This window comes from Phocoena phocoena, chromosome 18 (genome assembly GCF_963924675.1).
Source record: "Phocoena phocoena chromosome 18, mPhoPho1.1, whole genome shotgun sequence".
Classification (NCBI taxonomy): Eukaryota; Metazoa; Chordata; class Mammalia; order Artiodactyla; family Phocoenidae; genus Phocoena; species Phocoena phocoena.
This window is the reverse complement of record NC_089236.1, coordinates 6,781,561-6,805,952: the sequence shown is the minus strand read 5'-3', so window position 1 is coordinate 6,805,952 and position 24,392 is coordinate 6,781,561. Positions and strand designations below refer to the sequence as shown.

The 24,392-nt window shown below is 41.3% G+C and overlaps 1 protein-coding gene across 1 annotated transcript in view; it reads left to right on the top strand.

Moving 5' to 3' along the window:
* UBL3 (ubiquitin like 3) overlaps window positions 1–24,392 on the top strand; it is an 87,275-nt gene that overhangs the window by 5,594 nt on the left and 57,289 nt on the right. The window contains exon 2 of the mRNA XM_065896155.1: window positions 11,941–12,120. Coding sequence (XP_065752227.1) covers window positions 12,094–12,120 — 27 coding nt within the window. The 5' untranslated portion in view covers window positions 11,941–12,093. The remainder of the gene's footprint in view (window positions 1–11,940; window positions 12,121–24,392) is intronic.

Sequence of the window (24,392 nt, the reverse complement as noted above, 5' to 3'; positions counted from 1 at the left end):
AGCTCTATTTTTTGTTTTTTAAGGAACCTCCCTACTGTTCTCCATAGTAGCTGTACCAATTCACATTCCCACCAACAGTGTAGGAGGGTTCCCTTTTCTCTACGTCCTCTCCAGCGTTTGTTACTTGTAGACTTTTTAATGATGCCATTCTGATTGGTGTGAGGTCTCTTGTCCTCACTTTCTGTATCCTGAAAACAGGCAGACACAGGATGGAGTCTGGAAGGTTTGTGGAGGAACATTCCATGTTCTTTGCCCATTCTGTTACCTGGTTAAAACCCCATGCAGTATGAAAAATTGCAAGGGAAAATCATTCCCATCCATGACTTTGTAATTGGTGCAATTCCCCTTGGGCAAGTTAACTAAACAGCCTAGGCATAATCCACAAATGCAAGTGTTGAAAGCTAGGAGGAGACGAGACGGAGGGGGTCAAGGACCTTGCCCTGGGCCCCTCAGGGAAGAAGCAGAGCTGGCAAAGGGAGTAGTTGCCCTCCTCCGCCTCTTGCCTGGGGGCACGCATGGCATCTGTGCTTGTTGCCTGGTTTTCTGCTAACTCTTTTGCAAATGTTATGCCTGGGTGTACTGCTTCTGTCTCTTCCCCTTCTCTTCTGTTTATGTTCTCCATGTATTCTCTGTAGCACATGGAAATATTTGGGGGTGAAGTGTGCTTGGAGCTTCTAGGATTTAGGGAAAAGATGACTTTGCTAAAATGTAATTAAATATGGAGATTTTTCAGTGATAATGGAAATGGCTGGGCTTTACTTGTCAAATCCTTAGGCTACCATCGTGTGCATCGTAAGCACCACCAAGCACACTTTTGTGCAAATTGCTGCAGTGTTTTGAAGAACTTACAAAATAACGTGTTTTAGGGATATCTCTCATGTTAGATTTTCTATAAGTAGGAAATAACCTTTTTTTTTTCTCAGTTTTGAAGCTGGTTTAGAACTCACATGTGTTTTCATTTTCAAGCTAAATCCAAATACTTGTGATTTCAGTTCTGCTTAAAGATGGCAAGACACAAATTCACTAAGTAGAATTGGGAAATGTGCTTCCGGGGCTTTAACAAAATTACCATGTTACTCTCTCTTCCTGGGATCCTGATCTCACCGAAGACTTATGTTCCTACTTCAATGTCACGTGGGTATAAGATCAGGGATGGAAAAGTGATGAAGGTGAAAATAATTGTAGGAAACAAACAGAGGAATATTTCATGAAAAAGCTAACCACGAGGTCAAAACAGAAAATTCCTCTCTAAATCCCCATAGTACTTTGAAACTGTCAGAACTGGCCATACCCAGGAGCCAGTGGCAGCTTTGTTTACAAATCAGAAACTCAGTCATTCCCTGCTGACTCTGTTTTCCTTGCTTCCCCATGACAATCTGACCAATCTTGTAAAGCAATGTCTTCTTAACAGGGGGATAGTAGGAGAGTCCTAAGAGATGCAGAGCCCGGCCGCTGAACTTTCCTAGTATCTGCAGCTTAACTATCCAACTCACAGCATTTACTGAACAACTACCATGTGCTCTGAGGGCATACAGGGAAGGTTAGGATTTTAGATGTGTATGCACGATACGTCCCTTAAGTGAGAAATATCTAGAACCATCTGCCCCGTAGCCCTTCACTTGATTGGCTTTCCTGGCAGCAGCCCTGAGTGAGGGTTAAATGGAGTGTATGGGGGCTTCCCTGGTGGCGCAGTGGTTGAGAGTTCGCCTGCCGAGGCAGGGGACACGGGTTCGTGCCCCGGTCTGGGAAGATCTCACATGCCGCGGAGTGGCTGGGCCCGTGAGCCATGGCCGCTGAGCCTGCGCGTCCGGAACCTGTGCTCCGCAACGGGAGAGGCCACAACAGTGAGAGGTCCGCGTACCGCAAAAAAAAATAAATAAAAAAAATAAGGAGTGTATGGGACATGCTCAATACTTTAAAGAAGCTGATATTAAAGGAGGAACAAGATATAGGAGGAATTAGAAAGAATTCTGAGAAATGGGAGAGCCTGTTTTTTTTCTTTTTAAAGATAGGAGAGATTTGAGCATATTTCCATGGTAAGGAGAAGTTTGCCTGGGGTAGTCCCAGCTTCCCTGTGCAAGTATCAACAATGTCCCCTTTTCTTTAACTTTTCCGATTTGGGACAACATGTTATATGGTCACCCTGGGCAGAAGAACCTCGGGAGAGGGAGAGATGGAAGATGGAAGACAAGAGAAGGGTTGTTTGTTGGAACAGCGTTCTGGGGACAGAAGGAGTGGCTCCTGGGTGGGTAGAGGGCTGATTCTTAGGAGAGGCTTAGGGCTTCCCCCAAAGCTGATGAGGGAAGAGTATGGATGCTACAGGTTAAGGGCTGGATACAAATCTGTGAGATTTCTTACCTGACTCCTTTTGTCTGTGAAGTAAGAGGCCATGAGGTCACAGTTTAGGGTTCAAATTCCATGTTCAACTTGCTTTATTCTGCTAGCCATGAGGCCGACCTTTTCATAAATGTGGTTCCATTGGTCTCTATAACAAGAGGCCGACAGTGTTGCTGGATCCGAGCTGAGCATGAACAAATAGCTGAGAACACTTGCTCTAAGAGAAGTTGGTTTAGTCGAGTTACTATCACATGTGAAAATCCTAGCATAGCAGAAAAAGTAGACTGAGACAAACCTGTAGCACTAACACTTGAAGCCTCTATCACTGCATCCCATTTCATTATAATTATAATCGTAGATTAGTATTGAGAGCTTATTGTGTGCTAGAAAGAGTTCTCTTTTAAATTTATGTATTGTGTATGCGCTTTTTTACTTTCATAATTTTTTTTAGATGAGAAAATCAAGTAACTCACCCACGTTTACACATCTGATAAATGGCAGAGCCAGGATTTAAACCCAGGGCCCACACTCACAACCAATATGTTATTTCCCCCTCTCTCTTTCACTATAATCTGTTGATTTAAGTTCATTTTAGGTTTTCTCTTTTATCTGTGGTATTAAGTCAAAGGTTGTGTGATAAATTAATGACATATGAATCACCCCAAAAGGTGAGATGGTGATGTGGCATGAAGGTTCCCGATCGGCATGGAGGATGAGACTGATGGTTATTCAGTGTAGGAAACACGGTCGTGAAATTCAACCACAAGGGCAGTTGCCCAACAAGGCCCGACTCAAGGACTGAATCAGTCATGACAGAGGCCATTCTTTGGCCCAGCCATTCCGACTGGCAACCTCCCTGTCAGTGTGACACACTGGAAGCCTTCAAGGGCGTACACAAGGCTTTGGAGAAATCTTTCTTTGATGCTTCATTCTGCTCTCTTAGATAGTAAGATAATGTGCATTGCATTAATGATGGACAGGGTCACTCTCTGCCTTGGTGAAAAGAAAAAACCACAATTTGAACAGCGTGGAATAATTATGGATCGATCAATCAAAAAACTCGTGTCAAAAACAATGACTATCTGAAACTAATACAGCACTGTAAAGCAACTTCCATAAAAAAATAAAAATGAACAAACAAAAGCCCGATGACTATGGTGGAGGTTATTGGGGTACAAAAGAAACAGAATTTCCAGCTCATGCCACATGCCACAAGATTAGTGTTAAAGGACAGTTGTTTTGCCTGCACTGATGGGAGTGTAATGCTAATGCAGGATTTTTAATTGTTTTTTAATTGAATAGAGTTTTATTACTTTTGGCATTACAATTTTTTTTCTTCATTGAATAATCCTGTGATGGTGGGCTGATTTCTGTGACAGTGGAAACCAAGAATAATGATTGTATTTTAGGATACCAATTTGATGATACATTTTATATTCATTTGGTATATTTGTCATGACTTAACACAGAGTTATATAATAATTCAACAATTACATAATGCCACTAGGAACTATTCTGCCTTTTTGTTTCTTGGAACATCTTAGAGGAAACTCATTCTCGTGTACATTTGAAAAGTACAGAGAAAATGTGCGTGCTTCTCAAAAAGTTTCTATTTCCTCACTTGTTAAAAGAGTTGAAGATGATGCCATCACTAAGGTTCCTTCCAACTTTAGCTTTAGATATTCAATAGTGTGGGCAAACATGGGGTCAGGTCAGGAAGAAAGGCATTGTGGGACATCAGCGAGAGGTCAAACACAGGTATTACTTTTCTAGTGGCCTATGACTAGACTGGACTGCCCAACTCCCGTGGCTGTAATGTTTGCAAAAGCTTGCTAGAACTATGTGACCATTAAAAAACATAACTCTCGTTTTTTCAAAAGCGAATTCCAGCCTTCACACAAAAATTGTCTTTCCGTTGGCATATTCTCTTAGTCGTGGGAAAGCAATTGAGCTGAGCCCGAATATCATTGCTGCGTTAATGAGGCACACCTCTAGGTCTGAATAGAACATCAAAAGGTAATCCCCGACTTTACAAAATCATGGAACTGGGAAGAGAACATAAATGTTCATCTCTTCCGTGCACTTACTGGCAAGGGTGTTGGGTGTTATTCATTCACTATGTTAAGCGTTCAGGCTACAAAGATGAATAAAACCCAGTTCAGGCCCTTAAGGAGGTTACAGATAGTTGAAGACCCACGATCCAAACAGGTAGAAAGGTGGCTGCAGCCCAAGGGAGAAATAACAAAGCTGCCAACCTGTAGCAAAACTGGGTGTTACCTCCTTCACTCATGATGTGGTGGCCCAGGAGCTGTCTTATGTCAATAAATTATTTGTAAATAAGAAAATAATTTCTTTATGTTATCTGATTGATATCTATACTAAAATGACGCTTAAAACTCCACGGTCATGTCACCCATGCCCAGCTGGAGGGAAGATGCATCCTCCCCACGTGAGGGATCACCCCAGCTATGCACCAGGTAAGCTTCTTGGGCTTTATCCACACTGGCCCCAGACTGTACTGTGCTTGCTGTCCTGTTTCTGCTTGCTCTCTGTGTGTAAGAAATGAACATTCAAAAATGTTTATTTCTTACACACAGAAAAAGGCTCAACCAGATAGAAATCATCTCAATGCAAAATGAAAATCCACAAGGAACAGGATTTTTTTTAACCTAATGAATAGCATACATAGTCAGGGATAGATCCAAAACTTCTAAATATGAGGGGTCTCCTATCTGGTTGGGGTTGTGTGTGTGTGTGTGTGTGTGTGGATGTGGGTGTGGGTGTGTTGTTGAAGCTGCGCTTACATAGAATATACCTGTTTTTACTTGGATTGTGTCTTTAATTGGAGGAGAGAAGGGCTGATGGGGTAGCGGGGTGGAGCTCTGACTGCCCAGTCACCACTGTGCACTGCTGTTGTACGCAAGGTATACGTGCATATTATAAACAGGTAGTACAGCTATAGATACACATAAGGGCTGGGGTGGTGATGATGGTAAAGTTGGTATTCATATTCACAGACAGCATTCTGAGCAGGCAAACCCTTTGGAGAATAACTTGAATGCACAGTTCAAGAGCCATGGGGAGGCGTATAGACTTGACTCCATGATAACAGTTTCTGGACTCTCCCCTAGACAAGTAATTCGAAATGCAGAAAGACTTATTTGCACAAAGAGCATACAATTGCAAGCAACCTTTACGTCCCCCAAACAGAAAATGATTGTATAAATTATAGTACATGGACACAGTGGAATAGTATGCAACCGTTACAAATGAGTAGGAAGATTAGGTAGCCGTTTGTAACATTAAAAATTTTAATGTTTAAAAAATGAATTTTCAGGGCTTTCCTGGTGGCGCAGTGGTTGAGAGTCCGCCTGCCGATGTAGGGGACATGGCCTCGTGCCCCGCTCCGGGAAGATCCCACGCGCCGCGGAGCGGCTGGGCCCGTGAGCCATGGCCGCTGAGCCTGCGCCTCGGGAGCCTGTGCTCCGCAACGGGAGAGGCCACAGCAGTGAGAGGCCTGCGGAGCGCAAAAAAAAAAAAAAATTTTTCATTTAATATTGAAAAGAAAATGTTATGCATACCACAAATATGTGAAATTATGTACATAAAACAACCTGGAAGGAAATATACAAAAAACAAAAATAGTTTTTCTAATTTCCAAAGTTTCTATAATATTGGCATTGCTCTTTATTTTAAAAATAAAAGAGAAAAGTACATCCTGGGTTGACTATGTATTATGTAGTAGAATGACTCCTTGTTTTTGTGGAACTTTGTTAGCAGAAGAGAGTAACAAGCTCTGTGTTAGGAGGCAGTCCTGGTCTCCTATAAAACTGGTCTTTCTGATCTGAAAAAAAAAAAAGAAAAAAGAGTTGGGCTTTGATCATCTTCAGGACCGCCTAAGAGTTTTTAGATTACGTGGGTCCATGACAACTAACCCAAAACATACAGATAAAAGGTACTGTTGGAGTTCAGAGGCCCTTTTTCATCCTCCTATAAAAACAAATCTCATCATGGCATTCCCCCATCTACAACCTTTCAATGGCTTCCATTTGCTATCAGAGTAAATCCAAACTGCTCAGCCTCAGTTGCAAGGTGCTTGGTGACTGGCCTCCACGTTCTCTCTCCTGCCCTTTTCTTGCCTCACCCCTCCCCCATTCCCAAGCAGCAATCTGGGCTTCAGCCACCTCCCCTCCTTGACTCCTTGGCTTCCAGTCTGCGTCTCAACCCGTGTGTGTGTGTGTGTGTGTGTGTGTGTGTGTGTGTGTGTGTGTATGTGCTCTTCCTGAACACCCCGGCTGTTCACCTGGCCTTCACCTGGTTCAACTCCAGATACCTCCAGGCTGAATTTGCCTCATTTCCTCTGTGCTTTCAAACTGCCCAGTGCTTGTTCCCACGGACTCTAAGCAGAGGGAAATGTCTTGAGGTAAAGAGACTTGCGTTGTATCAGAGGAGAGGTCAAGGTCTGGGTGAGTAAATGAACACAGTGGGGCGGGGGAGGGGAGAGCAGCGGGCTTATGATTATTCCTTACATCTCTGTGACTGTGGCCACCTTTACAAATCACAGTACCTACAGGTTATCACTCTTTTTACTAAGACAAGACTGAGGCAAAGGAAGGAAGCTGAACTTGAAGGAATTTGACATACACAGTGTTTCTCAGTTGTGGCTGCACCATCAAAACACTTAGGGGAGGTTTGAAAAATACCGGTGTCAGGTCCGGTCCAGGAGAGTGTGATTTAATTGTTCTGGGGAAGGGCTGGGGCATCTGTCTTTTTAAGTGGTTCCTAGTGACTTTTATGGGAACTGGGTTGAGAATGTCTGGTTAGGGGAGTGTAGGGTTAAAAGGCTGGACATATTTGCAACATGTGTGTAGGGGTGCCCCCTCAGGAGTGAACATAGGTCAGCCAACGTGTCTGGCCTGTTCCCTTGCCTTACACAATATAATTCTTTTCTTCATATCCCAAACGCTTCAGAGCACGATTCTCAAATCTACAGACACACACAGTCCGTTTATTCTGCTGCAGCAAGAGTAAAGACTAAAGGGGGAAAGTCCATTACTAAACCAGTAACTAGCAAATCACATCTAGTTTCAGAGAAAAGACCTCGACCTTTTTTGTGGTAGGAAATGAACATTTCTTGAGAACACTTCTATGATGGGAGTCTTCACATTGGTTTTAGGGGACTTCATATAGATTTTCTCATGAGAAAGAAATGTAGTATAATTTTACAAAGCAAAACCTTGATGTGTCTCTTACACTGGGACCAAAGAGGACCAGGCCAGTCTTGGGTAAAACCGGACATAGTGGGCAAAGGAGGTTCTCAAAGTTCTTACTTCCACTTTGCCCACCGAGTATGGTATTTCCACAACCCTTGTCTCCACCCCCCAGGCATTGTTGCAAACCTTTCTCTGCCTCTTGTGGCATTTTCCTACCCCCAGATCTTTAATAAATGACAATGGATGGCATAATGAGATAATCAAGCAAAGTAATATCTGATTAAAGGTTACTGGTCTTATAGAAAATAATGCTTCTCTCTAGTTTAAATTCCAGAGTTTTTTGTGAAGACCCTTAAGGAATGATTCTAAGATGGAAATCATTTCAGACCCCTTACATGGCAGATAGGGGAGATTATATTTTTAACAGCTTCACTGACATATAATTTGCATATCATAAAAATCATCCACCTCAAAATAGCCAAAAGGTAGAAGCAATCCAAGTGTCCATCGATGGATGAATGGATAGGCAAAATGTAATATGTACATACATACAGTGGAGTATTTATTTCCTCTTAAAGAGGGAGGAAATTCTGACACATGCTACAACATGGATGAGCCTTGAAGACATTAAGTGAAATAAACCAATTATGAAAGGACAAGTACTGTATGATGCTAATTATATTAGGTACCTAGAGTTGTCAAATTAATAGAGACAGAAAGTATTATGGTGGTTGCCGGGGGCTGGAGGGAGGGGGAGGGGGAATGGGAAGTTGTGTATTAGGTTTGGAGTTTCAGTTTCACAAGATGAAAGAGTTCTGCAAGATGGATGGTGGCGACGGTAGTACAACGGAGTAAATGTACTTAATGCCACTGAATTGTGCACCCCAAAAAGGTAAAGATGGTACATTTTAAATTATGTGTATTTATAATTTAAAAAAAAATAAATTCTCCCATTTCACATGTACAATTCAATAGTTTTTAGCATATTTACAGAGTTATGCAGCCATCACCGTAATGTAATTCTAGAACATTTCCATCATACTCTACCCTCCACCCCACAAAAAACCCCTCATACCCATGAGCAGCCACTTGGGGGAGATATTTTTAACAGGTCGTGGGTGTCATGTGTTATTCTTCCAGGACTTGACTTCACAGACTCTTAGAAGGGGCCTTAGAGATTTTAGTCCCACCTCCTGAGATGAACAAATTGAGACTCAGAGAAGCAAAGTGTCTTGTCAAAGGTCACACAGCAAATTCATCACCAGGGCCAGGTCTTTTGATTTCCCATAGAGTTACTTTCTGTAATACAAAAATGCCTTGTCACTTGCTTCCTTCAAATTGATGCTGACAGTAGATTGAAGGTATTAAGAAGATGTTATCCTTTCCTGCCGGGGACAGATGGGCTCTTTTTCCAGTCTCTCTTCTCATCCACTTGAGTCGGGAAGTACAGAGGAAAGAGAGGAGAGTGGAAAAGTCTGCAACTGTGTCCAGTCATGCTCCCTTGTGCCTTAACTCTATTAGGAAAGAGCTATAATGAGTCTTATGGAGAATAATGTTGCAGCCTCTCTTAGAAGAGAGACTGGAAATACAGCCAGGTGCAGGGACTTTACTTTTGAAAGATGCTGCCTTTTGTGGAGGTGGCTGGGGTAACCAGTGTCAAACAGCAACACAAGGTATCAGAAATACCAAGGTCTTGGGCTGGCAGTGGTGGTCATTATGTCTCCTGTCGTCGCATGATTGCTGGGAAACAGCAGAGGAAGTGAGTTGAGGCTTCTATACATCCTGCCACCTTCTGCTTCTTGCAGAGCCTTGGCCAGGGCAGTAGTTGGATGAAAGTTGGGGTTTGGAGTAGGGTGGAGGACTAACTTTGTGAGCAACAGCCTTCAATATTCCTTCTGAACTCACTGAAAGATCTTCAGCTGCCCTTATTTCCTGGAGGGCTGCTGGAGAGGCCTCTGTGGTTGCTAAACATGGAGAATGAGGCCAAGGAAAATCATGTAGCTATGGACTCAGAAATATCTATACCAAGTCCTGAAGGCTAATCAGGGCAAGATTCATGCCTCTTTTTTCTTCTGTCCTTTGGTCTCTCTGGGAATTCAATCTACCCTCCTCCTCCCTGGTTACCACTCTAACTCACCCCAGGATGATATAGGCCTCCAGGAGGGCTTGGAATTTCTCCAGCAGGGCTAATCAAGAGGCAGGTACTCTAAACGTCCTGTGAGTTTCCATCATGATGAGACACACCTGACTGGAGAGATTGCTGTGGGGAATGACACAGGCTCCTAGACAATGGGGGACACTGCCTGGATTATTCATTTTTGAACTCCTGGTGCCTAGCAGAGTGCCTAGTGTGTTTGTTTGCTGGATGAATAAGTAGTAACGTTTCACATCAAATGATGCATTGTTATTTACAAAGTGATTTATTTTCCCTGCATGAATTTATCCTCACAAGTGCCCCTACTTTACCCCTGGAAGGAAGGCAAGACTGTTTCACAGATGAGGTCACGTAACTGTAGGTTGGAGAGGTGGCTGTCAGACTCTTACCTTGTTGGCATTTTTATACAGGTGTCTCATTGAGACGACCCTTCCTAAAATACCCTAAGAGAGGTATGTATAGGGAGTCAGATAGACATTTGTGGTCTCTGCATTTTGTTCCTAAATCTGGGGTAGATGTATTCTTCATCTAAGTCTCTCACTAATGGTATTATTTTCTGCTGTTTGCTAATCACTGCAGGTGTATAAATTTTCAATTACATCTTGAGTTAAATAGAATTTCAGGGCTAGCCTGGTAAACTGGCAAATCCTCATGTAGTTTGTAGTAGCTATTTCCTGATAGAGATTTAGCATCATACACTATCGTATCTAATACAGTTTTTGGTTCATACACTATTGCATCTAATGCAGTTTTTGGTAATTTCAATTAACTAGAGTGTAGCTTTATGGGCCTGGGTCTTCAAGAAACATATGTTCCAACATTCTCCCTGCTTAACTATATCCTTACTCTTGTTGAACTTCTATGACCTTATTGGAAATCAATGCTTCTGATCTTCCAAATGTATTGTTGAGGAGAGACCTAGACGAAATCACTATACAAAATGCTTTGAGATTGCAGGATGTGGAGAGCGTGCTATCCTTAAAAATGAATGGTTCTGCTTGGAGGTAAACCATGTTTCAACTCTGCGTGTATATTGTGCACGAGGGAATTTCCCTGTGCAGAATAATTTTCGCCCAATAATTCCCACGATCACAGCACTTCTGGTAGCAGGTATCTCCTAACTTCCCTGCTGCAGCTTGGCTAAAGCGAGCTTTCCTCTCCTAGCAACTGTTGCTAGGAGGGGCGTGGCTTCGGAGTCGGGCGAGGACGCGTTAGGCGGCCCGCTCCCTCCGCACCGCCCCCCCCCGGCGTAGACTACACTTCCCGTGATGCTCGAGGGTGGTCTCCGTAGTGACGCCTTTGGTGTTCGCGGAGCGGGAGGGGGAGAAGGAAGGCGGGGGCGGCGGCTGCGAGGGGGGTGCTGTGCTCTTCCCATGTCCCCGACTCGCGCTCCGGCAGCTGCTGCCGCCGCCGCCGCCGCCGCCGCCATGTTGGCTTGAGGAGCGATGACAGGAGGCGGCTGCGGCGTAGGGTACTGAAAAGTGGAGGAGGAGGAGGAGGAGAGACAGCTCTGAGAGGAAGCGGTTCCCGGGCTGAGGAGAGGAAGGACCCGGGCTCTTCCGGGGCCCAGCCGAAGTCGGCGTCGCGGGGAGCTCGCGAGGGAGGGGAGGGGAAGGCGGAGCCGGGGGAGGCGGAGGCGAGAGAGGAGCGCCGGGAAGCCGGAGACTATGTGTCCTGAGCCCCGCGGCTGCCCGGAGGCGCCCGCGGCCTGAGCCCCGACGGGCCGTGGGGTCTCCTGCCGGGCCGAGCGCCCCGCTTTCCACGCTCGCCGCCCCGGCTCTCCGGCCCGGGCTTGCGCTTCGGCTGCCAACGAGTTAAATGCCCTTGAGCGCGGGTTTCCGCGGCCCGGCTGGCAACGCCGGCCGCGCGAGTTGAGCCGTTTCCCCGCGCCGTCCGCCGGGGAACGCGTCCATGTGTAGCCCCATAGTTATCTGTGTACCGCGGCGCCGGGGCATTCTCCTCCTGCTTAATGAAGACTCGACTTGGGAGCAAGTGTGAATCACTGCCGGGCTGGGAAAGGAGGAAGACGATTTAACCCCCTCCCACCCCGCTCCATGTCCGTGTGTCACTCGGCTCGGTCCACCTGGCGCGGCCGGTCCTGGGGCTGCTGCTGCTGACGACGACGACGGGGCTGCTACCCCAGGAGTTCCCTCCTGGTCTGGCCAAACCGATCCCGGCGATTGTTCCTCCTCTTCGCTCGGAACCTCGGCCCGGCCGGCACTTTGGCTCCGAAAGAACTTATTTTAGGGGGAAGCACATCTCGAACCAGTCAAGATCGTGAAGGTTGATTTGTGTAGCTCGAAGATTTCTCTTTTTTGTTTGTTGTTGTCTCTTTTTGATTTTTTTTTTTTCGGCGTAAACGTCTGGGTATAGATATCAAACGGCAAGATGTCCAGTAATGTCCCGGCGGATATGGTAAGTGAAGGATAAGAGTTACGACACCCTTTGATTTAATTGTGGTTTCCAGCCTTATTAAATCAGGATACAGGCGTGGGGTGAAGGTTTGCGGGGGACTGTTGAAAAGCCACTGTGCTGGGAGATCTGGAGAAGTTGGAGGGTCTGGTGTCCCTCTTGAGAAAGTACTGCTTTTAATGCGGATTTTTCTCATTTGTGTTTTCTAAATGATTAAAGACAATGGAGAAGTTGGGAACATGTAGCAAGGTAGCCTGAAGTGGAGAAAATCTCTTCTTCTTTGCTAGAAGCCTCTGAACACTTGTGTCTTTAAAGCTTCTGAAAACGTCAGTGGCAGTGGGCAGAGCTCAGGACGGGTGTCCCTGCTAGATACAGAGGTGGACAGGAAAACGGGGATCGTGCTCGGTGGCACTGATCATTAACGCAGTAGGTACAAGCTTGATATTTCCAAAAACAGGGACGTGTTATCTCTTGGAGAGAAACTTGACCAGAATTTGCTGTGAGCTTTTTGAAAGGTATGGGTGAGCAAGTATGGCAACAGAAATATTAAGACGTTTTGGAATTTTCACAAATCTAGGCTGGCTGTATTTTGGTACTTTGAATGAATATTCCAGGACTTTTAGTACCAAATATTTAGTAGTGTTACATCACTGGACTTTTAAAAGCTCATAAAACGTATTATTGATTGAGCCTTCATACTGGAATGTTAAGAACCTGAAACAAAAAGTACTCTGCATAAAGGTTAAGGATCTGAGACTGTTGACTAACAGGAACTGTGTAGGTTTACAGTGCTGGGAGGTGGGTTTGTATGAGTGTGAAATTACACTTTGCTGTCCTCGGGACAAACGTAATGCAATTAACAGGAAGGTGAATAATCTTGTTTATGACAGAAGTGAAGTTAACATAGTTATGCTCACTTACATGAAGTTAACATTTGAGTGTTTGTATATTTCAGCGAAAAAACAAAATTGAACTTTCCTGGTGATTAAATTTTAAAATGACAGATGTTTCAATAAGAGTGAACCTCATTTACAGGCTGTAAAATAAAAATTAAATGGCTCTAACTGGCATAATTTGACCTTGGTTTAAAGACATTTTGCTAGCGTTTGATTTCCCTTTTAGTGCACTATTTAAATGCAAAGGAACCACAGTGTTCTGTCTCTAGGGTAGCCACATAGCAGCCTTACACTCTCCTTCCTGATTCTTAAAACTCGAGCATTGTCCTTTTAGTTTTCCCTTCCCTCCTGGTGTGCACACCGGAGAATAGTCTCCGGCCTGCTTAAGGATAGCTGGACTTGATTTCCTCCACCCTACTCGCGAAGTTGCCTGGAGAGGTCTCTGGACGGAGCTGGAAAATGCTCTTTCCTCTGTTGGATAATTGCTCTGTGGGCTCATCACCTCCAGCGAAGATTGGCTCTCTCTCTAAAGCCTCCATCTTCTATCATCATGCGCACTGTGAGATATGATCACCCTTCGTACTATTTATCTGTCACAGAAGTTGTCGTGAAATAGATTTGTGTCATTAAAACAGCGCCACAACTTTATTTAGGCCCAGTGATGAAGAAAAGCTGGAATGCGGGTAGCATCAGTCACAAATTGAGATGATTTGGGGAATACTGTTTCCAAGTCAGAGAGAAGGTGTGGAAGCTAGTGTTCGTATCAGGGGACCGGGAAGTAGTGCAAGGTTTTATTAATAGCTGCAGTTATAAAATACAACTATTTCTGTTTCAGACTGTATTTTAAGGCCATGATGATTCTTTGGTGCTTTGAGATCCCTTGATTAAAGGTGATATGCAAGGGCAAAGCAGTATTATGTAATAAACATATAATGCCCTGGTGATGCTATTTCAGAGTGTATCTAAGGTACAGCTCAGATTAGATGGTTCTGAATATTTTTTATGTGTCATTTTCTAGCTGTCCAACTTGTTGGAGGTCTTGAGGGCTTTTTCCAGCGTTAAAACCTTTTAAACCTTCATTTGCTAGTACTTACGTTGCATTTTTGCTTAAGAAGTGCCTTTATTTGATATGTACCTAGAATCCTCAACTTTTTGAAATATGACATGATAAATACTGGTTGAAAGTTGTCGATTAAATGCTTCATAGTTGTTCAACTTTTTATTATCAGTAATTGACAATCTGCATTTACATCTGTGACTTAAAGTGAGAAGACTTTTACCACTCTTGGAGAGCGTCAGCCGGTCCACTCCCACCTCTTTCCACACTCTGACATTTCCCTTGAAGTACAACTCTAAAGTGATCAGGATACACACTCTTGCAAGTACGAATACATACATTTTTGCTAGATGCAGTAAAAATGTCAAGTTTCTCAGTGGCGACAGTTCGTATGTGCTATTTAGAAACAAATGTTACGCTGTTTCACGTGTTAACGGTGCCTGTCAGTTGTATAGGAAAATCCTGTTTAGGAGACGAGGTGGGGCAGTGAAGTTATAACCCCTGTCATGTTTTCATTGGAGATAGTTCATAAATGAGCTATAATAATTGCTAAATCATTTGATGTTTTTGGTAAAGTCTTCTTACGGCAATTATTTTGACTCTAAAATCGATTTTTAGCATCACTTTTTTATTTTGTAAATATAACTAACATTTAAAATTTATTTTTAAACATTCAGTAAATTTTTTTGTTTACCATAAGTAGTCTCTTTTTCTTACAATCCAAATTTAGCAAGTCAGTCTTTTGAAGATGGGTGGGAGTGGTACCCCCAGTGAATGGATTTGCTATATTCTTTACAAAAAATAATTTGCAGTTGATACTTTTCCAATGAACATTCTGTAAAGATGTCCTATAAATTATATAAATGTGTTTACTTAAAATGTTGGCTTTTCCTTTGCTAAGAGTGATTGAGTTTGAACTAGGAGATTTACTAACATTCCAGTGTAATAACTTATTTGTGAGAAAAATCTGAAAATATCTGAACAGAATATCATTATAATACATTGTGTTTAAATGATTCATTTTTTTCGCCTCAGCGCAAATCATAGTTTATGATGGGCAATATTCACTGTTTATAATTGTAGCATGAATTATGTTAATGACTTAGGTTTTTCTGAAAGAAAATGTTTACTCTTTCTGTTAGTAATAAAGCCTAAGGCTGGGTGGATAAGCTGGTAATTTTCTGGATTTGGAAAGTTATCAAGAAATAAATTATTGTATTTATAAAACTATTATATAAGACATTTGAACTACTATTTAGAGCTTTGGACTGAAAGTATACTTTATGATATCTGTAAAATTGAAAACCCTACCTAAGAGAGACATTGACAATTAGTGTGAGAATAATGGCAAAGCAATTTTGGTTATTCAAAATGTTTTAGATGATAAAATACAGGAAAACCGTGTATCTTTTAAAACTATTAATGCAAAATTGTAGCAGATGTAACCATTTTTAGTCTGGGGTTAAGTGAGCTAATGATAATTTGAGTTTTTTCAGTGCTTAATGAATACTTTTATTGTAATGTCATATCTGTAACATTTGTGGAAGAAATGTTGGAGCCCTCTAGTGGACAGGAAATTATTAAAATGAATTTCTTTTCAAACTGAAGTTTTATCACTTTTCCAAGTTAAAATGACAGATATAGAGTATGCCAGGGGAAAATGTCATGCTCGATAAAGGTCTAGAGAATAGAAAAATTTTAACTTTGAAGAAAGGGTGTGTTAAGATCTAATGCCCAAGCAAGGCAAAAACAACAAATAACGTACAAGGGAATCCCCATAAGGTTAACAGCTGATCTTTCAGCAGAAACTGTGCGAGCCAGAAGGGAGTGGCGGGACCTATTTAAAGTGATGAAAGAGAAAAACCTACAACCAAGATTACCCAGCAAGGATCTCATTCAGATTCGATGGAGAAATTAAAACCTTTACAGACTAGCAAAAACTAGGAGAATTCAGCACCACCAAACCAGCTTTACAACAAATGCTAAAGGAACTTCTCTAGGCAGGAAACACAAGAGAAGGGAAAGACCTACAATAACGAACCCAAAAACAGTTAAGAAGATGGTAATAGGAACATACCTATTGATAACTACCTTAAATTTAAATGGATTAAATTTAAATTTTAATCCAAAAGACATAGACTGGCCGAATGGATACAGAAGCAAGACCCGTATATATGCTGTCCATAAGAGACCCACTTCAGACCTAGGGACACCTACAGACTGAAAGTGAGGGGATGGAAAAAGATATTCCATGCAAATGAAAATCAAAAGAAAGCTGGACTAGCAGTTCTCATATCAGACAAAATAGACTTCAGAATAAAACCTATTACAAGAGACAAAGAAGGACACTACATAATGATCAAGGGATCACTCCAAGAAGAAGATATGACAATTCTAAATATTTATGCACCCAACATAGGAGCACCTCAATACATAAGGCAAATGCTAACAGCCATAAAAGGGGAAATCGACAGTAACACAGTCATAGTAGGGGACTTCAACACCCCACTTTCACCAATGGACAGATCATCCAAGATGAAAATAAATAAGGAAACACAAGCTTTAAGTGATACATTAAACAAGATGGACTTAATTGATATTTATAGGACATTCCATCCAAAGACAACAGAATACACTTTCTTCTCAAGTGCTTATGGAACATTCTCCAGGATCATATCTTGGGCCACAAATCAAGCCTTGGTAAATTTAAGAAAACTGAAATCGTATCAAGTATCTTTTCCGACCACAATGCTATGAGACTAGATATCACTTACAGGAAAAGATCTGTAAAAAATACAAACACATGGAGGCTAAACAATACACTACTAAATAATCAAGAGATCACTGAAGAACTCAAAGAGGAAATCAAAAAATACCTAGAAACAAATGACAATGAAAACGTGACAACCGAAAAACCTATAGGATGCAGCAAAAGCAGTTCTAAGAGGGAAGTTTATAGCAATACAGTCCTACCTCAAGAAACAAGAAACATCTCAAATAAACAACCTAACCTTACACCTAAAGCAATTTGAGAAAGAAGAACAAAACCCCCCCAAAGTTAGCAGAAGGAAAGAAATCATAAAGATCAGATCAGAAATAAATGAAAAAGAAATGAAGGAAACGGTAGCAAAGATCAATAAAACTAAAAGCTGGTTCTTTGAGAAGATAAACAAAATTGATAAACCATTAGCCAGACTCATCAAGAAGAAAAGGGAGAAGACTCAACAGAATTAGAAATGAAAAAGGAGAAGTAACAGCTGACACTGCAAACTACAAAGGATCATGGGCGATTACTACAAGCAACTGTATGCCAATAGAATAGACAACCTGGAAGAAATGGACAAATTCTTAGAAAAGTACAACCTTCTGAGACTGAACCAGGAAGAAATAGAAAATATAAACAGACCAGTCACCAGCACTGAAATTGAGACTGTGATTAAAAATCTCCCAGCAAACAAAAGCCTGGGACCAGATGGCTTCACAGGCGAATTCTATCAAACATTTAGAGAAGAGCTGACACCTATCCTTCTCAAACTCTTCCAAACTATAGCAGAGGGAGGCACACTCTCAAACTCATTCTACGAGGCCACCATCAGCGATACCAAAACCAGACAAAGATGTCACAAAGAAAGAAAACTACAGGCCAATATCCCTAATGAACATAGATGCAAAAAAATCCTCAACAAAATACTAGCAAACAGAATCCAACAGCACATTAAAAGGATCATACACCATGATCAAGTGGGGTTTATCCCTGGAATGCAAGAATTCTTCAGTATACGAAAATCAATGTGATAAACCATATTAACAAATTGAAGGAGAAAAACCATATGATCATCTCAATAGATGCAGAAAAAGCTCTTGACAAAATTCAACACCCATGTATGATAAAAACTCTCCAGAAAGTAGGCATAGAGGGAGCTTACCTCAACATAATAAAGGCCACATATGACAAACCCACAGCCAACATAGTTCTCAGTGGTGAAAAACTGAAACCATTTCCTCTAAGATCGGGAATAAGACAAGGTTGTCCACTCTCACCACTGTTATTCAACACAGTTTTGGAAGTTTTAGCCACAGCAATCAGAGAAGAAAAAGAAATAAAAGGAATACAAATCGGAAAAGAAGAAGTAAAGCTGTCACTGTTTACAGATGACATGATACTATACATAGAGAATCCTAAAGATGCTACCAGAAAACTCCTAGAGCTAATCAATGAATTTGGTAAAGTAGCAGGATACAAAATTAATGCACAGAAATCTCTTGCATTCCTATACACTAATGATTAAAAATCTGAAAGAGAAATTAAGGAAACACTCCCATTTACCATTGCAACAAAAAGAATAAAATACCTAGGAATAAACCTACCTAAGGAGACAAAAGACCTGTATGCAGAAAACTGTAAGACACTGATGAAAGAAATTAAAGATGATACAAATAGATGGAGAGATATACCATGTTCTTGGATTGGAAGAATGAACACTGTGAAAATGACTATACTGCCCAAAGCAATCTACAGATTCAGTGCAATCCCTATCAAACTACCAATGGCATTTTTCAGAGAACTAGAAGAAAAATTGCACAATTTGTATGGAAACACAAAAGACTCTGAATAGTCAAAGCAATCTTGAGAACGGAGCTGGAGGAATCAGGCTTCCAGACTTCAGACTATACCTCAAAGCTACAGTAATCAAGACACTTTGGTACTGGCACAAAAACAGAAATCTAGATCAATGGAACAGGATAGAAAGCCCAGAGATAAACCCACGCACATATGGTCACCTTATTTTTGATAAAGGAGGCAAGAATATACAATGGAGAAAAGACAGCCTCTTTGATAAGTGGTGCTGGGAAAACTGCACAGCTACATGTAAAAGAATGAAATTAGAACACTCCCTAACACCATACGCAAAAATAAACTCCAGATGGATTAAGGACCTAAGCGTAAGGCCAGACACTATAAAACTCTTAGAGGAAAACATAGGCTGAACACTCTATGACATAAATCACAGCAAGATCCTTTTTGACCCACCTCCTAGATAAATGGAAATAAAAACAAAAATAAACAAATGGGACCTAATGAAACTTAAAAGCTTTTGCACAGCAAAGGAAACCATAAACAAGACGAAAATACAACCCTCAGAATGGGAGAAAATATTTGCAAATGAAGCAACTGACAAAGGATGAATCTCCAAAATTTACGAGCAGCTCATGCAGCTCAATATCAAAAAAACAAAAAAACCCAATCCTAAAATGGGCAGAAGACCTAAATAGACATTTCTCCAAAGAAGATATACAGATTGCCAACAAACACATGAACGGATGCTCAACATCACTAATCACTGAGAAATGCAAATCAAAACTACAATGAGGTATCACCTCACACCAGTCAGAATGGGCATCATCAAAAAATCTATGAAGAATAAATGCTGGAGAGGGTGTGGAGAAAAGGGAACCCTCTTTCACTGTTGGTGAGAATGTAAATTGATACAGCCACTATGGAGAACAGTGTGGAGGTTCCTTAAAAAGCTAAAAATAGAACTACCATATGACCCAGCCATCCCACTACTGGGCATATACCCTGAGGAAACCATAATTCAAAAAGAGTCATGTACCACAATGTTCATTGCAGCTCTGTTTACAATAGCCAGGACGTGGAAGCAACCTACGTGTCCATCGACACATGAATGGGTAAAGAAGATGTGGCACATATACACAATGGAATATTACTCAGCCATAAAAAGAAACGAAATTGAGTTATTTGTAGTCAGGTGGATGGACCTAGAAACTCATACAGAGTGAAGTTAAGTCAGAAAGAGAAAAACAAATACCGTATACTAACACATATATATGGAATCTTAAAAATAATAATAAAGCTTCTGAAGAACCTAGGAGCAGGACAGGAATAAAGGCGCAGATGTAAAGAATGGACTTGAGGACACAGGGAGGGGGAAGGGTAAGCTGGGATGAACTGAGAAAATGGCATGGACATATATACACTACCAAATGTAAAATAGGTAACTAGTTGGAAGCAGCCACATAGCACAGGGAGATCAGCTCCGTGCTTTGTGACCACCTAGAGGGGTGGGATAGGGAAGGTGGGAGGGAGACACAAGAGGGAGGAGATACGGGGATGTGTGTATGTGTATAGCTGATTCACTTTGTTGTAAAGCAGAAACTGACACACCATTGTGAAGCAATTATACTCCAATAAAGATGTTAAACCCCCCCCCCCAAAAAAGATGTAGTGCACAGATTTTCTCTTTACTTACAGCTCTTCTTAATTTTTCGTTTTCTTGGTGGAACTTCTTATTCCCAGTATAAGTTGGGAGGTTCTATGACGCTAAAGGGTAGATAGTACCATTTATGTATATATACTTATACACACACACATACACACACACACACACACGTAGGTGACTTGATGAACGGCTTATTAATTAACATATCTCTTATGGAGTGTTTCTTTAAATTGTTTTACTTGAATGTGTCTTAAATTTGGTGTTCTGAATTAGGCATTTTTATTGAGAAAACAAATGACACATTATTTCCCTCTGCTTTGAATGCCTTTTCCTTTCTAGCTCTGAATCCTACTCCAGCTCATGTCCCTCTCCTGTGAAAATGGTTTTTAGTTCATTCTACGCCATAGTGATCGTTCCTTCCTGTGAACCATTTTCTGTCAGTGTATTTCAGATTCTTACGTGATGTCAAATTTACATGAATATGTGTCTTACCTTTATTAGATCTCCTGTTAATTTCTAAAACAGAATAGACATTTAAAAACTGTTGAGGGGCTTCCCTGGTGGCGCAGTGGATGGGAGTGCGCCTGCCATCCCAGGCGGGGGACAACTACGGGTTCGTGCCTCGGTCCGGGAAGATCCCACGTGCCGCGGAGCTGCTGGGCCCGTGAGCCATGGCCGCTGGGCCTGCACGTCAGGAGCCTGTGCTCCGCAGTGGGAGGGGCCGCGGCAGTGGGAGGCCTGCGTACCGCAAAAAAAAAACAAAAAACAAAAAAACTGTTGAGAGTTTTCTTGACTCCTAAAACATTACTCTCTCTGTTACTTATGGGAAAGGTAAATATTGTCCCATACTACTACTATGTATAATAATGGTGTTAAATATGAAGTCTGTGATGTCTGCTTCTATTACTACTTGGAATATGAAAAATATATTTTTAGTGTAAGGCTTGAAGTTATTTTAAATGATCGATAAAGTACTGATGGCTCTACTGGTTTTCATAACATGGAACAGTAAATATGATTTAGGAGACTGAAGTATATACTTCTTAAATATGCTCTAAGAATTCCTCTCATTCTGAGGGGGGGAAGAACTGAAAGTGACTAGAATTCATGGTAACTAAAAACCCTGGGTAATAAATTTTTCTGAATCAGTAAATTTTTTGAATACCTAAAGGTTGTTTTGGGGAATATCCCAATTTATTTTGGATTACTGTCCTATTTGCTTACGTGTAATATGCTACGCATAATTTACTTTCCGTGACTTAGAGCCATCATTTGAATAATATTGATTCACTTCAATGAAGTTCATTGACTCCTTCACTGTGTAATCATTACTCTATAAACTATAGCTGTCATACCCTCAGCATCTAATATAGATTGTGAAGCCTTATGCCCCTTCACTACTAGTAATTTACAAAGTGAGATGAGGCAAGTCAGTTGCGATGTGAGAATAAAAATATTAGAACTTCTAGTTGTTATTTTGTGCTCCAAAAAGAGGGAAGAATTGAGGTTTTGTATTAATATATGGATTGGATCTGAAAAAGCCTCCAGGCTTTTCTAGGTCCACGTTCTCATGAGCATGGTTTGCTGGGGGAAGGTGTGGGAATTTTGTAATGTGGAGAACAAAAGCAGCACCATGAGTTTCTCAAAGTTTCTACAGCTTTTCTGTCATAGTGTATTATATAGTTACTTTTAAAAATACTTTTTAAAAGAATCTATGATACTTCGTATGGAAACGGAGAGCAGAGGTTCACTGTCAAAGTACTTAAAGAATTGTAGAACTCAAAGCTGAATTACACATTTTTATTTTACAAAAGATGAACATTTTAGATGCTGATCTTTTCCATGATGGCAAGAAGCTATCAACAGTGTGCTACCTGGCAGATAATTTTTTTTTTTTTTTTTTTGCGGTACGCGGGCCTGTCACTGTTGTGGCCTCTCAGGTTGCGGCCGGACGCACAGGCTCAATGGCCACGGCTCACGGGCCCAGCCGCTCTGCGGCATGTGGGATCTTCCCGGACCGGGGCACGAACCTGTGTTCCCTGCATCGGCAGGCGGACTCTCAACCTCTGCGCCACCAGGGAAGCCCAGCAAATAATTTTTAGAAAACAATTAGTTGTCTCTTTAAGGCAAAATTGACATTTTTAACCAGTAAGTGAAAAAAATACCTGCTTTTCAGAAGTGTTATGGAGAGAACATTTGAAAACATGTTTAGATTTTTCCAGTCTGTTGAAAAATCTTCCTCATAGAGAATTTCAGTGGGCTTTAGACCCGTTTATTAGAAACGTAAAAAGCAACACATTTTCCTTAGTTTGCAAAAATATCTGACTGACATCAGGTAAAGTAAAATTGTGATAACGTTGACATCAAGAAACTGACTTAACAAAGACTTGTGCATGTTTAGTGATACAATAGAAAAGTGATATGATTTTGTGAACCAGTAAGTGACATAGTGTTCTATATGAATCTTTGCATTTGTGAGCTAGGTTTTTCAGTTACGACTTGACTTCTCTTAAAACCGAGTTTCAGAGTACATTGAACTTTACAAAAGGGGAAAGCAAGATTTTAAAAAATAAGGCGTATTCAGTAACAGTGCTTTTACTTAGTATGTTAACAGTAATAGTAGTTTTAGTGATTGCAATATTAAAACAGATAATGTTTAAAATAGTTAATAATTAAAACAATATTTTAATTCTGTTTTAGTATACGTTTTATAATAGACATAAAATATATGGTTTATAAATGAATATATATATTGGGAGTATATGCTGAAGTATTTTATAGTTGGGATGTTCAGTCAAAAAATTTTAGAAGTTGTGTGTAAGATGACTTAAGATTTCTAAGTATTTTAAGTTCTGTTTGATATTTATAGTTTTCCCATCTCCTGCCTTGTTAAGCAACCACATGTTTCTGTGGTAAGTACCTATTCCTCTCTAACTTTTTACAGTTGCTGATTCTAATTTGCTGTGGGTGTGGAAACCAGATTTTCAAAATTTATTAGAATAAAGTGTGTTAAAAATGAGCAAATGGTGTCCAAGTAAGATTTTTAGGAGTTCTTACGGTAAAGTGCATAATCTTTATTTCATGGACTCGATCATGTCTGTTTTGGTTGCTTAGAGTTCTGTTTATTTCAGGGCTTATCTTTCTTGGCTGTTAGCTGTGTTTTGCAGAGATGTAGATTCTTGCAGGGATGAACTAGGTAGATGATTTAAAAAATAAAATTACATGTGTAGCTTTATTTTGAGCTCATAGGGGAGAGATGCTAACATTTGTTGTGTACTAGCAGTTTCCCAGGCAGATGCTTGGCATTTTACAGGATAACATTTAGTTTAATCCTCTCAGTGACCCTGGATAAATAGGTTGGTATATAGAAAAAGAAGCAGCTATTACCCACCAGGAGAAGACCACCAGGAATACATCTGTAGTGGAACGAGTCAGGTTTATTGACTTGCTGCAGCGAGGAGGAACCTGTACCTGAGCAGCCACGCAGTCTCCTAAGAGGGTATCCGGAGAGGTTCTTGCTGGGGTTTGTACTGTGCCTACTGATTCTGATGCGAGAGCAGGGAAGCGGAGACTAGCTCTGGACTGAATGCTGCCTACACAAAGTGGAAGTGGGTTGGTAATCAGATCTTTCAGCTGTCTTTGTTTAGGAGTCAGGAGAAAGGAAGGGGGCTGGGGGAGAGTGTTAGTCATTTTGGAGCTGAGAGTGGCCCTGGGAGGGTTTATTACCTGTCCGTCTTCTGTCGGCTTTGTCTGTCTGTCTGTCTTTTAGAGGCATCACAGTGTGATTGTCAGCAGAGCTGTTTTTACTTTCTCACAACCTAGGTTCAGAGAGGGCAAGGAACTTCTTTGGAATCAGGAGTAGCCAGGAAAATGCAGAGCTAGGGTAGGAACTTGGGTCTCATGGCAATACTGATAAACACACTAAGCCCTTTCCCCCTACCATACCTGAGCAGACAATGCTAAATCCCTTAGGCACTCCTTCCTAAGCAAAATACCTCAGATTCCCTCCCAAAACCTTGTTCCAGGTATCCGTGCAAAATACTATGTAACCTCTGGGTTGGAATGATTTTAATGCAGGTG